This window comes from Meleagris gallopavo, chromosome 12 (assembly GCF_905368555.1).
Source record: "Meleagris gallopavo chromosome 12, MGAL_WU_HG_1.1, whole genome shotgun sequence".
In the NCBI taxonomy this organism is placed as follows: domain Eukaryota; kingdom Metazoa; phylum Chordata; class Aves; order Galliformes; family Phasianidae; genus Meleagris; species Meleagris gallopavo.
Genome location: NC_139415.1, coordinates 5,644,772 through 5,660,877, shown reverse-complemented (window position 1 = coordinate 5,660,877; position 16,106 = coordinate 5,644,772). Strand labels below are relative to the sequence as shown.

Below are 16,106 nucleotides of genomic sequence, written 5' to 3'. Positions count from 1 at the left end.
AGCATTTGTAGCCTTACACAAAAACTTCAGAATCAAACAATAGCTTTAACACGTTTGACTCAGGATATAAGTTGTATGAAATCTAACACATCAAATTGCCAGTACAGATACAGGAGCTATGCTCCTTGTTTTTTTCATCACTTTTCAGAATCATTTCTTTCCTTCATTAGAAAGCATGGGTCACTGGAGCCTAATGTGAGCAGGCTGCATATATGCCATGTGCCAAAATGCAACACAAATCACAGCACGCACTGCTTCACAACTTAATTTCTAAGTATATTGTAAGAGCATATCAATGGTTTTTTTATTATTATTTTTACTGGAAAGTAATGGTTTCTCTACCTGTAGCAATGATTTCCTTCACTGAGAGTGAAGTGCCTCAGTATCTTGCAAAACTTAGCAAAGTGCCTAGGTTATGCACACATGTAATACAAACATCACATTCATAGCTCCAATTACTCCACAATTGTAATGTGAATTAATTTTACAATCTCTTATCTAATGGTATACTATGAACACATGGAAACAAGACATAATTACAATCTACCTCCCCCTGCGCTTATGTTAAACGCTCAACACTATACATAAAAGCAGAAGTCTTTTTGTTACCTTGATTCTTTAAAGTCATCATCCTCAATCTTTCGAAAAGGTTACTGCTGTTTATGTTATCCATGCACATAGTTCCAGAAAGAATGAATATGTCTATGGTCTGCTCCATGTTCATGCAAAGTTCCTGACCTGTTAGGTGTAAAGCAGAGTACTGCTCGCTGCACTAATTTTGGGGTGCTTATATTAATCAAAAAAGAGTGTAAGGAATAGCTTGTCTCAAACTAGAAAGTAACATTTATGGAAGCAGCATTAAACTAGATGCCAATAAAACATCTATAATCACATAAGAGATAGACTGAGCATGCATGCAGTATATAACAAGAATAATGATCCCACACAAGATTTTCCTTTTTAGCATGGAGGCACTCACCTAACTAGGAAGGCAACAGATAAAAGTGCTATTAGGCCTTTAATTAACAGATCTTGCCTTTAATTAACCTGATTTTGCTTTTACCACATTATTTTATACCATTACAACAAACAAGCAATCGTTAAACCATCAATTTATGTTTTCCAAAGTGTTGGAATAAATATTTACAAGTAAAAGTTTCATCAAATCATCGCAGCCAGTACTTAACAATACAGGGCTGCCTTGCACAGACACATTTATTGGGGTTGTGGATATCTCCAATGCTAGATTTGGTATACAAACTATAACCTGCTGTCATCTGCCGTTCTGTGTTCAGTGTACTTTTGTAAATGATGTTTCCACTTGCAATACATCCACCCACCCATAACTGAAATAAACAAAGAAATACAGACTTTGAGAAGTTTTTCCCCATTAAGACTTCTCAATTCTTCGCCAGGTCTCCCTGACATTTTAGACCAGCAGAGGCATCCATTCAGCTATGAATACACAAGCACAGTATATGAAGTACAGTACAGAGCCTGCAGAGGAATTTTTTTTTTTTTTTTTTTTTAAATCACAGTAGACAAAGAAAAGTGTTCCTCCAGATAAGCTTATCTTTATTCCTGATAACAGAAACCTAGCAAAGCTGGCCAACAAAACTGGATCCGCTGTAGTTACATGTAAGAAAATACTAATGAGCCTTTTGTAAAAATGTCTGAGGTGTGTGTGTAACTTATCCTCTCTACACACAAAAATCAGTTTACATTCACTTGTGAGAGAAAGCAACTTTATCACACCACAGAGCGAAGTGACAGCTCTTCTCATCTTTTCCCCCCTCCTTCAATATGTGAGTAACAAAGCACTAAGTTTCAAAATTCCCTAAAAGACCAATGGCTCCAATTTAAACCAAAGAAAAAATGATTGCACTGATACTAGACTTCTAGATGAAGTTTATGTGATATGAGAACAGAAGTGTACAAGCAGTCTGTTCCAAATTTAAACAAGGTGGTTTTTACCATGATTTTCAATGAGTATTGACTCCTCAATCTAAATTATATATTTGTGCATTTTGCTTAATAGTATGAAATAGCAGGCATTTGCTTCAGCTTCTTTAATTAAACTACCTAACAAAAAGCAGTTAATTGTGTTACATCACTATGATAAAAAAATAGCAATAAACATAAATGTTTGTTACTTTTACAGCTGACAGCTTTGACAAAGAAAGAAGTCTTAAATCTGCAGAATGTTTGTACAAATTGCAGATGATCTGTGTTTTAATAGGTTAATATTTATTATTAAGTAACTTATATGATAGAAGTACAACCATCTGTAGTAGCAAACAAGATACTCTGCTTTTCTAGGCAGTGTTGATCAGGGATATAAAACAGCTTTCAAAATGAACACTTGGCCCCAGTCAGTAAATTGGTTTTGCTTACTTTACTGAGCTCTGACAGAACTCTTCCCAGTACCTTTTTTTCCTCAAAACTGACAGCATCAGCTTTTGGTTTGCACCAAGTGAATCACATCTCTCTTTGTTTCACTTTGGGGGCTTATCTGCAGCTATATTATTTTCTCTTATCCTATATCAAATGAAGTGAATGAAACACAGCTCTTCATTACTCTTCTTACTGAGGACTAAATTTCAGTTGCAGAATAAACGATGACTGCATGACATAACGGGGCCTTCATGCATGACACAGCTAAACCAAAACTGAATCAAAATAAAATACATCATTATCCACCCATAGCTGGAGACAGAGCAAATATTTCTCAGAAAACAAGAACAACATGTTAATCATCCTGAAATCAATGAAAAAGAAGTTTAAAAAGATACTCTTCTGACTGAAATATTTTAATCTTTAAGATGATTTCCAATTGATATATATATATTATACAATTACACCTCCTGTCTTGTGCACAAAGTCAGACTACATGAGAGGATCACAAGGGTCCATTTTCAATGGGTTATCCATGAAATACTAAAGGTATCAAAATATGGTGTTATGCAGCATTTAGAGGCTTTTGAAGCGAGAGCACAATTCTTTTCATCCTGAAAGGCTTTACTAAAAGGTCATCAGCTTGAAAATCAGTGGCTTTTTTAACTTCTCAAATTATACATGTTAACATACAGAAAGTTTATGTATGTAGCATTTAATTTTCAGAATCTGTAGCTTATACCACCTTCATATTTGTAGGTATTCAGAAATTCATTAATAACCAACTACAGTAATGGGTCACAGTAGTCTGCATGAACTGATATAAACAAATATGATGCATGCATAAGCTATACATAACATACTAACAATTTTAAAATCAGCTGGCAGTTCAGAACCCGAAGTATTAAGACCCAACATCACTTTAGTCCCTCATTCATTTGTTTTGAGAAAGAATTACGAAAAATACAATGATTTTTGTTCCTACTGGTTTCATGTAAGATACTACACAGCTCAATTTTAATCTTTACTTCATTTATAATAGCTGCCTAACAACTTTCACTTCATGACCTAAGAAGCCTGTCACAAACAGCTGCTATTAGAGAAAAAACACTAAAACTGGCAGCATTCACAGACTACTGGGGATAAAGAGTATTCTAAGGAAAAGTTCATACAATTCTCAGTTAATACGCTCTATTTTATGTCATTTGTTTTTTTCAAGATCATACCTTAAAGCCTTCAATTAGGGTTACACCTCTAAAGCCATAGCATCACAAAGTCTGGCTTTTCTCTGGATTTTCCCATGGAGAACTTCCTGTTCTTCTAGGCCTAGCTACCCTTCTTAAAGCATTTTTTTCCAATGTTTTATTACTGCTGAATGTGATTCAAAAGGGGCCCATCTGCTCTGGCTATATCATCAAGAGAGTTTTGCACTTTCACACAGCTGCTGAGCTTTTTGTCCCCATGCAGAAGCTGGAATTGCTCCACTCGCCCCTCCTTGCACAGAAATGACGTAAAGTAACTGATAGATCCAAAAAACTTTTGCAAGTCTTTCTATACTGATGGCATATCTACATAGCAAATTCTTCTCCCCACCTCCACCCCTATCCAGCCGCCTTTTCATATGGGCTTTGGTACCTTTTTATTAAGGGAAAACATAAAACTTGAGAGAGTGGTTTTCCAATGGAAAGAAGAAAGAAATCCTATCAAATACATTCACCTTATTTTAAATTCCATTAAACTTTTCAAAAAGCCTGAACGGGTGATTAATTCTATTGAAATCTGATGACTGCTGAAGCAGTTTCTTTAGGATTTCTAACATTTCATGAAATTTAAAGTGATTTAACCTCTATTTGATTCTGTAAATACTAAAAGGTAATTATCTGCAAGTATGGTTTTGAAGTTCCCATATACCATAAGTCAAACCAAAAATGCTTAGAAGCTATATTCAGTGATATGCATGCCACCATTAGTCTGTAACATGCTCTGGAAATGATAATAACTGAGATACACCAGTGTGATCTGAATGCAAATATACTATGTTCCAAGAAGGCTTTGACCTGACTCCTGCTACTGACTCAAAGCCTTTTTCAGGACATAGAAACTTACCTCTGCTTTGCCAGGAAGTTTTGTTCATAAAGTAGGAAAAACAACATAGTTCTGAGCCATATAAACCATTCCAAGAAGTTTGCTTTATGATTTTTTTTCTTATAAATGAGCTTACATAAAATTAGACCAATTTGAATTGAGTAAAAATAATAATAGTAATAATAATCAAGAATTTGGATTCTTTTACTAAGATATACAGAATACCAAACTTCAAATGGCACAACTTTCTAGCCACATATAAATACTGACTATAGGAATCAGTTGAACTTGCTAGCATTTCCTAAATTCAATTTCTGGGCAGAAGATAATGAGGTATTTACAGTGGACTATGGAACGTGTTTTAGATTGCGAGGGCAAGTTGCATCTCATCTCTTCATGCAGCATTAAGGACAAGCCTTTTCTTTGCATACAGTGCTTCTTCCAATTATCTGTGAAAGGTAAAAGTGAGTAATTTATTTTTATTGATAAAAGTCTGAAATTTTCACACAGACACAGAAATGGAACAGTTGTCAGTGATTACAACTGAACAGCATTCATCAATTTCCTTATCAAATTTAATGCATGCTTTTCAGTTCATCTGAAATCATGATGAATTTTCATCATGAATTTTGTTATTCAACAAAACTCAAAAAGTAAGAATTTGTTATTGTCAATAAATTATAAAAATAAAAATAAAGCTTAAATACAATATCCCCAATTTCATATTTTACCTATAATAATTCACAAAAACTAACATAAATTAATGAAAAAAAAACTTGAAGTCCAGTTTGGGCCACTTGTTAAGAATTAGGTTAATTAAATATTCCAAGAAGTGTCATGGACTTGATCTGAAAATGTGTTATATAATCTGGCAAATCAAATAGTATAAACTGTTCATCAACCTTAGAGTGTACAAGCAATAATTTACTAGTTTTTGATCATTAAAAAAATTGCCAATATTCCTATTTTATTTTTTAAGACAGCAGGAAATAGTCAAAAAGTTGACAATCAAAAAGCCTTTAACAAAAATAAATAAATAAATAAGCAGTTTGTAAACTTGTTCCTTAACATCAATGCAATAGTGCTACCAAAGCAAGGATAGCAGAAAAAAATGAACAAGAACGTAGTGAAACATGGCATAGAAGTAACTTGGTGATTATGCTATCTCTTCACTTCAGCCAAGGAATCACTGTTAATGCTTTATGCAAGTAAGTTTGTAATTGAACACTATCAAGAAAGCTATGAAAACAGAGTTAATTAAGATTTAAAGGTAACCTTTGTCTGGGGAGAGCAAGGGAGTAGTAAGAATGTGTTTCATTGTGATGGTAATTTTACATTCTATTGTTTTGAGTTCGAGAATCGTTATCCAAACCAGAAAGCAAAAGCTTGCAAGAAAACAGGTCTTGATTCTACTGTTTTTGATCAGTGATCCGCTGTAAGCTGAGTTTCATGTAGGAATTTTTATTGCGTATTTCTATCACTGCATCTCTGACAAGTTCAATGAACATTTGAGGCCAGAGCTTCTGCAAGGACTCATTTTTCATATGGATGTCAGCAGCTTCTTTCACTAAATTCTTGACATATGTTTGGCAAAATGTTTTTCTTTCCTTGATTTCCTGCAGGGGAGAAATCATTACATATTGCATAAGACAAGGAAGAAAAGGTTAAACAAAAATCAAACTCAAAACAAACAAATAAAAATAAGCCCCAAACCACAGAAATTTAATAAGTTTTAAAAGTGATTAACATGAGAAGAGGCAAAATTTTCTGATTGTTTTAAACTGCACAACCTCATGTCTATTTAAGTTTTCTTGATTATGGCCACACAGTTTTGTCATACTTGTAATATTCAAAGCACATGAATAAATTAATCCAGCTGAAATCCAGTTAAGTAGTCATATAAATATCTTTTACCAGCACAACAATTTATTTATTTGTATTTGCCTTCTGAGGTCAGCAGTGCAAAGCCTACAGAATTATGAAGAAGCAGCCATTTCCTTCCATTCCTTTCTAGCTTTCCATGACTACAGCACAACAGTTGGAAAGCATACATTTATCTACCTGCACTAAGAACAAGACATATTATCACCAGAACAATAAGCCAGTCTGCACCCTCCTTCATAGTCTTCCTGATGGACTCTGGCAAGTGCATAGCTCATAATATGTACTTTATTAGGTACTGAAGTAACCCAAAACTTTAACAGTAATTTCATGATTAATAATAAAAAACTACTGGCTCTGCATTTTAGACAAACTGTATGAATCCCTGTTTCTGTGGTTTCATAATAAGCATAGAACAGTTATACTGCTGGTATATACTTAACTAATTTGGTTTGTGGGACTGCTAAAAATGTTAGGTCAAACTTCAGGCCATTGAAATTGAAGTTTTCCTAATTGACAGATAAAGTAGAGAAAATACTTTCCAGTTATTTCACCTGATAAAACAGATTATTTTTTCATTCAATCTAACCTATCACATTCAGCTATATACTAATTTAATCACATGTATTATGTTACTTTAGTAAAGTTTACCTAGTAACTTAATGTAGTTTGCTAACCAGGTTAACTTACTACTAGCTTACAGGTGCTTGACACCCTCTTTTTTCAATGATATGTATCTTAGATAATAAAACTACAGTGCAATAATTGAATTCAGTGCTTATTGATCCCTGATTAAACTTCTGGCACTTAGAGGATTTACATATTTCAACATAACCAAAAAGCAAGTAACAGGACAAATGTAGGAAACAGGATGCATACAGCTGTAACTCAGTGTCTGCTCAGAAAAGCGACTGTTGATGAAAGCTCATTCTCCCTGGACACCTATTCTCTGCCCAGCCAGAAAATTTAGCAGATCAGAAATACAAAATTAAGCTAGAGTGACTGATGCACTTGTCTGGAAGAAAAAAAAAAAAAAAAAAAAAAAAAAAACCGGCATGCAACTTTATTAATGATAACTCCCTTAAAAGCTAGGAAAATATTCTTTATTGGTAGACCTGGTGCTAACTCAAGTTTTGGCTGAAAGCATTCTTCACCAAGTTTCTTTGGAACATGCTTTCTGACTTCCATAAACAAAATCTTATTATGTGCAACGTACTTTTATCTTCACAAGAAGTGAGCAGGTTTTTTGTTGTTGTTTCTTTTTTTTCCCTTCCACATTTTACTACTGTAGGTACATTTTATCATCAATGCAATACAAGGTAGGAATGTATTCATGTATTCAGCACAATACAGGAGCCATTTCTTTGAAGACACAAACTGATCATTACCCAGGACTCAGGAACAGATTAGCTAGCTAAAATGTTTGATTAAACATGCAAATATGGTAAGTAGCGATATTTTAAAATAACCATTCACAACTGCAAGACAGAAACTTGGTAGTAGTCAAAGGTTACATAACAGAGGAAAAAAGTATTTTATAATGATACACTTACTTCAAGTTTTTCCATATGAAAGTCCTTTGTGATGTAATTCAGTGTTGCTCGAGCAGAGCTTTCTCTCCCAGCTCGTCTGTTATCACTACTTTCCTCATTTCCGGTCCCAGATTTCTTCCCCTTTCCCTCCAGAAGATAACTGAATTGCTTCATCCTTCAGAAAAAATATGAGATTTACAGTTTTAATTGATGGATTTTATTACTGTCTTTAAGTGCACACGTTCCTAATGATTGTGAGGTTTCTTTCCCCTCTACTTCCTTTGAACATGTCATTTGTGAGCTTTTAAGTTTATTGTATCCTCAAGTTACTCACAATACTCAGATGATTCTAAATAGTTCGCAGTTACTTTACTCCTATACAACTGATATTTTGACATGTATCCCATTTCATCACCTAAATGGGAAGCCTTGCAACTTAAATTTAAAAGTAACCATCTGTAGAAGACTAAGACTAAATATTTTTAGTCTTTTTCAACAACTTTTTTCTTACAGCATGAACCCTTAGATACGTGAACTGTTACAGTCTTCTATTACGAAATAGCCACAAAGTAAGTCTGCATCTGCACTTTGAAAACACACGAATCCTCACCAATACCAGCACAATTGGAGAATTAAACAAGCAGGGCATTTGTGTTCATGTGCCTCTCATCTTACTCAGCAGACCTCATGCAGCCTCTGTGAAAACATCTGTCTTCATCAATCAGGAAGTGTAATACTATAGTATGCAAAGAACCTATCTTCTGTAAGATGTTACTTGTGACATTTTTATCTCTTTACCTAGAAAGAATTTATCATGAATGACATCGTGGAAAATTACAAAAACAATAAACAATACATTCCAGACAAATTCCACTTCAGTTTATTGTATTTTTTCTATGTGCAGTTTCTCTGAAATGTCAGTGAAATATGGTAATCTCATTGTTCTAACCGCCACAATGATACACCACTAAAGTGACAGTACATTCCATTCAGACAAATCTCATCTCAGTTTTAAGGAATTTATGTTCTAATGTACACAGTTCTTCAAGGCTCATTAACAGTACCAATATGTATCTCTTACAAAAAAGGAACTCAACAGAATAACAACAGAGAAACCAAACGAGCTAAACGAGAAAACTTAATTCGCTCAGAAACATGTGTTGCAATTTCAGACAGTGACTGTATTATTTAAAGAACAACAGAGCCTCTGCACTCCTTCTTGAATCTTAACAACAAATTTACCTAGATTCTCCAAATGACGAAAGCAAGCGATAACGGGGCAGCTCAGAAGATGCTACATATGCCAGAATGCCAAAGAGCCTTTCTGCCATTACAACATCATCTTGAGTAACCTGTGAGGAAAAACAAAAAGTGAGAGAGAGAAGGTTCAAAACTGGCACATTCATAATTCATTCCATACATGGATGGAATGGGCTAACTGACATTTACTATGCAAAACACTGCAGATCTGCTACAGGCATACCTTCAAAATGTAGATTTGATTTCAATAGCACTTTCAATATACCTTAAAAGAAACCAAATTAGATACTTGTGCTTGTTTTATTTCCTATAATTCTGTGAACTTTAATGTATGTATATGGTACTCTATGCTCTTGAAATGAGGAATTTTATAATGATTTATTAAGTACATGAATGTCAGACATTAATTATGTTCCACACTACACATGCTTAAAGAAGGTCTGCTGGAAATACTGGATCAAGCTACACCAAAGGAACTAGAAGACACTGTCATCCACATGTTAAAAGATAAGCTAAAGTCTCTCTGATTTTGGCAGAATCATAGGAAAGGCTTATTATACACACACACACACACACACACACGCATGCACGCACACAAATTAGGAGAAGTGGCTGCATTTCTGAAGTCAAGAGTATATAGTTTGCTCATTATATATTTCTGCACATGCAATCTACACTGTCACAATTAATTCTATTAAGATATTCTTAACTTACTTCCAATGGTTGAAAACTTTTCATGATGATTTTTACACTTCAGTTTACTATAATGCAGGTGGAATATTTCCATTGTTTGGTTGATCTTTGTTATTTTTGTTCGTCTTAACTAGTAAACTTAGGGCAAAAGAAACAGAGACCATCACTGCCAGAGGACCAAATTATGAACTGATCTGAACTGCCAAAAGTTTGTTAGCACAGCTCCTAGACCCTTGGTTTTCCAAGGAAGGAATCTTTATGATTATTTAAGTCTTACCTGTACAGCACAGTACAACGAAACTCAGTCAGTGACTTCTTAACTTCTGGATCAAATTTAATTTCTGTCAAGATTTACATATTTCTGACAAGCAACCCATTTTTAAATAAACTACAGTAACTAACTACAGTATTTATCAGATACTTTCACATAACCTTTTTCTTCTATATTGTGCAAGTGTGTGAATGAAATGAAATTTCAGTCAAAATTCATATTCCTATTTAACATTTATAGACTATACAATATGTCCTTGTATGGCATATATTGCAACAGCATAATGCAGGGAGAAACTCCCCACAGAAAAACAGTACAGGAAATTACAAACGTAATTTCTAGTTACATTTCTTAATTAAATTAAACACTGTTTTCACAGTGTTTACTTTTTGATCACTTTCATTTAAAATGAAATAAATCTTTAGTGGTCTAAAAGTAAAGGACCTCACTAAGCAGTCTATTAACAGAAGCAAGGTCTGAAACAAAGCGTACAGAAGGCAGCGAAGGAAACAAAGGGCACTGTAGCCAGAAAAAGATCTGCCAGAAAAAGAAGGGATTTTAATTAATTTATTTATGTTAAGAGAAGCATAAGGACAAGGTCAACAGAGACACCAGCGCTAAATACACACTATAGTTCATAGAAACTCATGTTCTCCATCTTATGCCAATACATTCTTTGCTCCATTAATCACAAAAGGATTATAACAGTAATACCACATCAATGCAAGTCCATTACACAGCCTTCTTGCCAAGTGCAGTACGTTAGGAAAACAGGCACCAACTCAATAACTGTAGTGCATTTGTTATCCTGTATGCCATACCATTTGGCACAGAGCATTTTGTCAAGTTTAATAACTTCAAACCTTGACAGCTATTTTAATTAATCTGAGATTCCTATCACTGGGAAATTTTAAATAACATATCTCAAAGAAAAGAATTTGCTTCTTAAACAATAATGATATTGTACATGGCAAACATTAATAAAAAACTCTATTTGACAGACTGTTCAATCATAGAATCATTAAGGTTGGGAAAGACCTCTAAGATGATCTAGTCCAAACACCCACCTACCACCAATATTGTCCACTTAATACACTTGAAGGAAAGTCAATTTAAGCTATATTATCTAGCACTGGAATACATAGTATACGGTAAGCTACAAGGCAGTCTGTCAAATGCACATTTCCGCACAAATATCCAGCACTAAGAATTTTGATGCTTTTGAACATACCAGAGTCATGCCTAGAATCAAAAGTAACAGATCTCTACCTTTTTAAAAACATATTCCAAAATTATAATAAAAAGTCTTGCCTTCAGGTATTCTCCTACCTCTCAGGTGCAGGTTTGGACTACCATTTGCAACTCCAAACATCTGCTAATTTATCATGTAAGATCACTAGTAAGAAAGAAGCAGCAACATCTTACCTCAATTCCATTTATCTTCTGTAGATTAAAATGGTTCAATCTAAACAGAACATAGTATTTCCACAGAGTAAAGTTAACAACTGGATTTCCCTGTGGATCAACTGTTAACTGTTCCATGCGATGCAGCTGGGCTAATGCATTGAACTGCTGCAGTGTCACAAGATTCGTCTCCTTAAACTTCAGGTGCTTAAAAATGAAAACAATAACAATAAACTGCTCACTTCATTTATAGTCTTTAGGGAGAAAAACATCAATGTCTAAATTAATTGTGTACATATTCTAAAACGTCCACATTACATATAAGTTCCTAAATAAATTATAAACCACTTAGTAACAGCATTCTCATTTTCATATCACAAAAAGACTGTGATACTGCTTGAGGAAGGTTTATTTCAATTCTGCCAACAAAGGCAAGATTCACACATAAAAATCAGTACAATATGTACTGATTAAACATTATTGTAACAGACTAGCACTCAGGTCAGCTGTTTCTTTGAACTCTGTCTTACACTAATGTTCCCATGAGCGTAGTAAATGTAGCTACATAGCAGCACTACAGAAAGGCAAAGGGGGAAAAATGGATGGTGAAGATTGCTGAGATTTTGCCATGCCCAACAAGTTTATTTCATTGAAACAATTCTTTTTCCCACAAATTCATTTCTCAGTAGAACCATTAAGTAGTATTATATCTACAATTGTAAAAAGCAGCAGCAAGCTAAGTAAGCATATAATCCGAGTGACAAGTTCATTTAAGTATGTCATCATTACTTTATTACTTGCTTAAGAACTACAGAATTACCTGTCCAAGAAAGTACTGAAATGATTTCTCATTATGCTGTTTTGCTTCAACAGGAACTGAAGAATTCCAAGAGCTGCACTGATTAAACCAGCTACTCCCTTTGAATTTCACCTCTTTTCTATCCTACCAGATAGATGGTCTTAATCTCACAATACAAATGAAGGACTCCTGATATAATCTATCTGTAATACTGTAGAATAACAATACTGTGTTTCCACAGCAGTTCTGCAACTTAAAGAAAATCAGGCAGGTCAAGCAAACTGTGGGAAATAACTACTAGAATGAGAAGAAAATCACCATCCTGTTGAAGAATCTGAATTGAATTAAAATCCTGTTTTTTCAGAACTGCCAAAATTAAACGAACATTAAAGGATGAAAACAACATAATTCAAAAATATATCTATTCACATAAAACAATCAATTGTGACTTCCAAACTAAAGTTCCATTACAGAATAAATATTCTCAAGCTGTTCACATTTTGAGACATTCTTACCACAGAATTAGGAAATTTTATCTTCAGTTTTGTTAACACTTGCACAATTTCATCATATTCTATGAACACAAAGGAGACTGTGACAACAGTTCCAGCTGTTTGAACACTCCAGTTCCGATCCAAGCACTCCAGCGCTCCAGAACCATACAAGTAAAGAGTGTCTCCTTCCAGTTCCACCAGATGAGACTCAAGGACAGACAAACCTTGTACTGCACTGTTCAATATTGTATCAAGAGACCTACGGAGGAAACAAAAATTCAGTAATATAAATTATTTCATAGTAGTAAAATTGTTCTAGTGAATGACAGTCCTTTCATTCACCAAAACCTGAACTCAAATATGACTGCAATTCTGTTTTCATCCATTTTTACCCAGCATAGTTCAGAAGTGTTACAAGATGGAAAATTCTCTTTCCATCAAGTAACATTAGAAAAGTTCTACTGTTTTGGCAGGAAGACTGTTAGTTTTAGAGTTGGACAACACAAAAAAACATCATTTATATTTAATAACCTGCTTAAGAATTTTACTTCACTTAAATCAACATATTTTAGTTACCTAAAAGGAACTTCAACCAACATTCTTATCTGAGCTATGACCCCTTCAGATTCTGTTCTCTGTATGAACTGTAGAAGTTTTGACAGGAATAAGCGCTGTATGATCCAATTATGACAATTAATCAGACAGTTAAAAATCCGACAATACCAGCCAAGGACAAAGCTATTGACAGTGCTGAACAATCAGTTCCACACTTAAAAGCGGTATCACTACTCAGCTAAAACCCTTATGTCACACTGTCTGATCAGGATTCATTATTCTACTTAGAGATGAACTAATCTCATTATTGTTCTTTAATTCTTAAGTAATAAGGATTATTAAGCAGATTTTTAAGAGTGTGAGCTTCCAAATTTGTAATATCAATTTTAAAATTAAACAACACATCCTGTTATTTTCAACACTCCTCTCTATGCATCTTACTTCCCACACAATATGCAGCTGAACTGACCTGAAGCACACAAAGAATTCAAGACGAACGCAACCACAGACCCACAGGCTCAGAAAGTTGTACAACAACTGTTACTGTTTTGCTCTTTATAACTATCTTAGAATATTTAATATTTTTGTTTTTCCACTATTACGATCACTCAGCTGATGTTTTCTTGACAGTATTTATCAAAAGTTTAAAGATTTCACTTTTGACTGGAAATAGTTACCTGAGAGGCCATTACTCGCCCATGCTGACTTTCACTTACCATTTTGTTACTTAATTACTCATGTTGAAAACTTCATTATTATATAACATGTTAATAAATTCTTGTCAACTTTATGCTACCAGGAGTAAAAATGCAACAGGCAGCTACATGATAAAAGATGGCAGTATTATTTAAGGCTTATTTATTCTAGGACACAGCCATATCTTCATTGATTTGTTTAAACTAATCTAAATTAGTGATAAACATTATTAGCACACTTTCATTTCTTTACCCATTCCTGAAAAAGTTCCAAACATAATCCTCCAATTCAGACAACAGAATATAATGTGAATTGCCTAAGAGCATTATAACAACTCCAAAAATCCCAATGCTGTTTATTAAAACATTGGGGTTTTTGAATATTTTTGTTTTGAAAATAAATCCTTTGATTTCCCCAATGCAGACTCCAGAATTTGTATTTAACACTTTTTCGAACACTAAGTTCTTCATTTAGCAAAAATCACAAAAATTTACAGTAGGCTTCTTTAGCCAACTAGTTGCTGTTATATTACTTATTAAGCATATATTACTTACAATCAACAGCTAACATTGTTCAACAGTGAAGTAAAACATCTCTTCAGAATAAATTCAGATAGATTACATTTGATAATGAAATACAGTCAGATCTCCGAGTTGAGAATAAGAATGTAGGGCAAGAATGGGAAGAAATATTCCTGAACATAATACCTGCTTTCTTCAGGAAAAACATATGCAGCACTGCCATTGATTGGACAGGGCTGGTTATCCTTATCTTGGTTTAAAGAAGCCACAAGATCTATTCGATTCTGCTGTATCTCCCACTGGCGAGCGATATTACAAATTGTTAACCGTTTTTTTTCCTGAAATGACAGTTGTAATAAATTATGACAGCAGAGTATCAACATACTTGCTTGATACAAAACAAATACATTGCTTAATCAAAAAATTGTTACATTTTAAATTGAAGAAACAAGCACTGGTACACAGTAAATTCAATGCATCACTTAAGCACTGTTTTGCACAGCCCCGCAGGCGACAATGGTTTCACAAAACTGGTGATAATAGAAACAAGTGACTTAATCTAGACAAGCTGTAGAAAATTAAGTTTAAACTGGCTGATCTGGGTAACAACAAGTCTGTACCTTGAGCTAACGTTCAGACAAAACAGGGAAAATCAAGACAAAGCACAACATTTTGTTATAGTCTTTTTTCAAATAGAAAAATGAATACTAACTTCATTTGCCCACAGAGAAAAGCAGAGTTAACCCAGTTTTATAGTTTGAAATTAACACTGTGATATATTAGCTTTAACCTAAACTTTCTTTGTGCTTAAATTTAATCTATAAAAGCAACACAGAACTGTTAATCTTATGCTTTTATGTAATACCTTCACACTGGGCAAATTGCAGACAACACTGTAACAAAGTCCACACAGAACATTCCTCAGAGTACTCCATGTTGGAGATAGAAAGGATAATGCTTTACAAATGAACACTGTCTTTTGAAAAATTTCATGAGCTGTGACTAAACAGCCTAGGTATTTCCTTAAAGTTAGTATTCAGACTGACAAAGAGCATATAAACGATTCACAGTAAAACACTTTATAGCAACAAGGAAATCTGATGCTGCAGGTGCTGACTCATCACAGTGACACAGATCTTGGGGTCTGCTATGTTTGATAATGCAGTGGACTCACGCTGAAGAATGGGCTTTAGCAAGATTTAAAAAAAAACTGTGTGGAAAAAGGATAAAGAACTCCACTGTCAAGGCCAAGAAGTATCTGCAAGGAGCAGAGGGAGGCAGCACTGCCAACATCGACTTTTCAGTGCTGCAGATACAGGAAAGCAGCAGCTACTTGCTATCATATGAATGCCTGTGATTTCCTTTACACAACATATAGTTTACAAAGGTTTGTAGGAAAGTGACAACAACAGAATTCCAGCAAATCATTCTCTAAGTATTTTCTTCAAAAGTAACTCTCATTAAAATCTTGCACTTGGAGATTTTATTTCCCCCCCACTGGATATTTTATCTACTAGCAGA

The 16,106-nt window shown here is 34.2% G+C and overlaps 2 protein-coding genes across 7 annotated transcripts in view; both read right to left on the bottom strand.

The window, feature by feature from the left end:
- LOC104912781 (uncharacterized) overlaps positions 1 to 5,797 on the bottom strand; it is a 30,077-nt gene extending 24,280 nt beyond the window's left edge. For all 4 annotated transcript variants that reach the window (XM_085233998.1, XM_085234000.1, XM_085233999.1 and 1 more), the window contains exons 1-3: positions 5,755 to 5,797; positions 4,821 to 4,928; positions 610 to 738 (exon numbers count right to left, since the gene is read on the bottom strand). In XM_085233998.1, coding sequence (XP_085090124.1) covers positions 610 to 738; positions 4,821 to 4,928; positions 5,755 to 5,797 — 280 coding nt within the window. The remainder of the gene's footprint in view (positions 1 to 609; positions 739 to 4,820; positions 4,929 to 5,754) is intronic.
- The window catches only part of LRRC49 (leucine rich repeat containing 49), a 41,954-nt gene continuing 27,329 nt past the window's right edge, over positions 1,482 to 16,106 (bottom strand). For 2 of the 3 annotated variants that reach the window (XM_085233991.1, XM_085233992.1), the window contains 6 exons: positions 14,772 to 14,923; positions 12,835 to 13,072; positions 11,542 to 11,727; positions 9,135 to 9,244; positions 7,914 to 8,067; positions 4,939 to 6,095 (listed from right to left, as the gene is read on the bottom strand). In XM_085233991.1, the coding sequence (XP_085090117.1) occupies positions 5,889 to 6,095; positions 7,914 to 8,067; positions 9,135 to 9,244; positions 11,542 to 11,727; positions 12,835 to 13,072; positions 14,772 to 14,923 (1,047 nt within the window). In that variant the 3' untranslated portion in view covers positions 4,939 to 5,888. Of the gene's footprint in view, positions 6,096 to 7,913; positions 8,068 to 9,134; positions 9,245 to 11,541; positions 11,728 to 12,834; positions 13,073 to 14,771; positions 14,924 to 16,106 lie in introns of all 3 variants that reach the window. The other variant, XM_085233990.1, reaches the window with a different exon arrangement.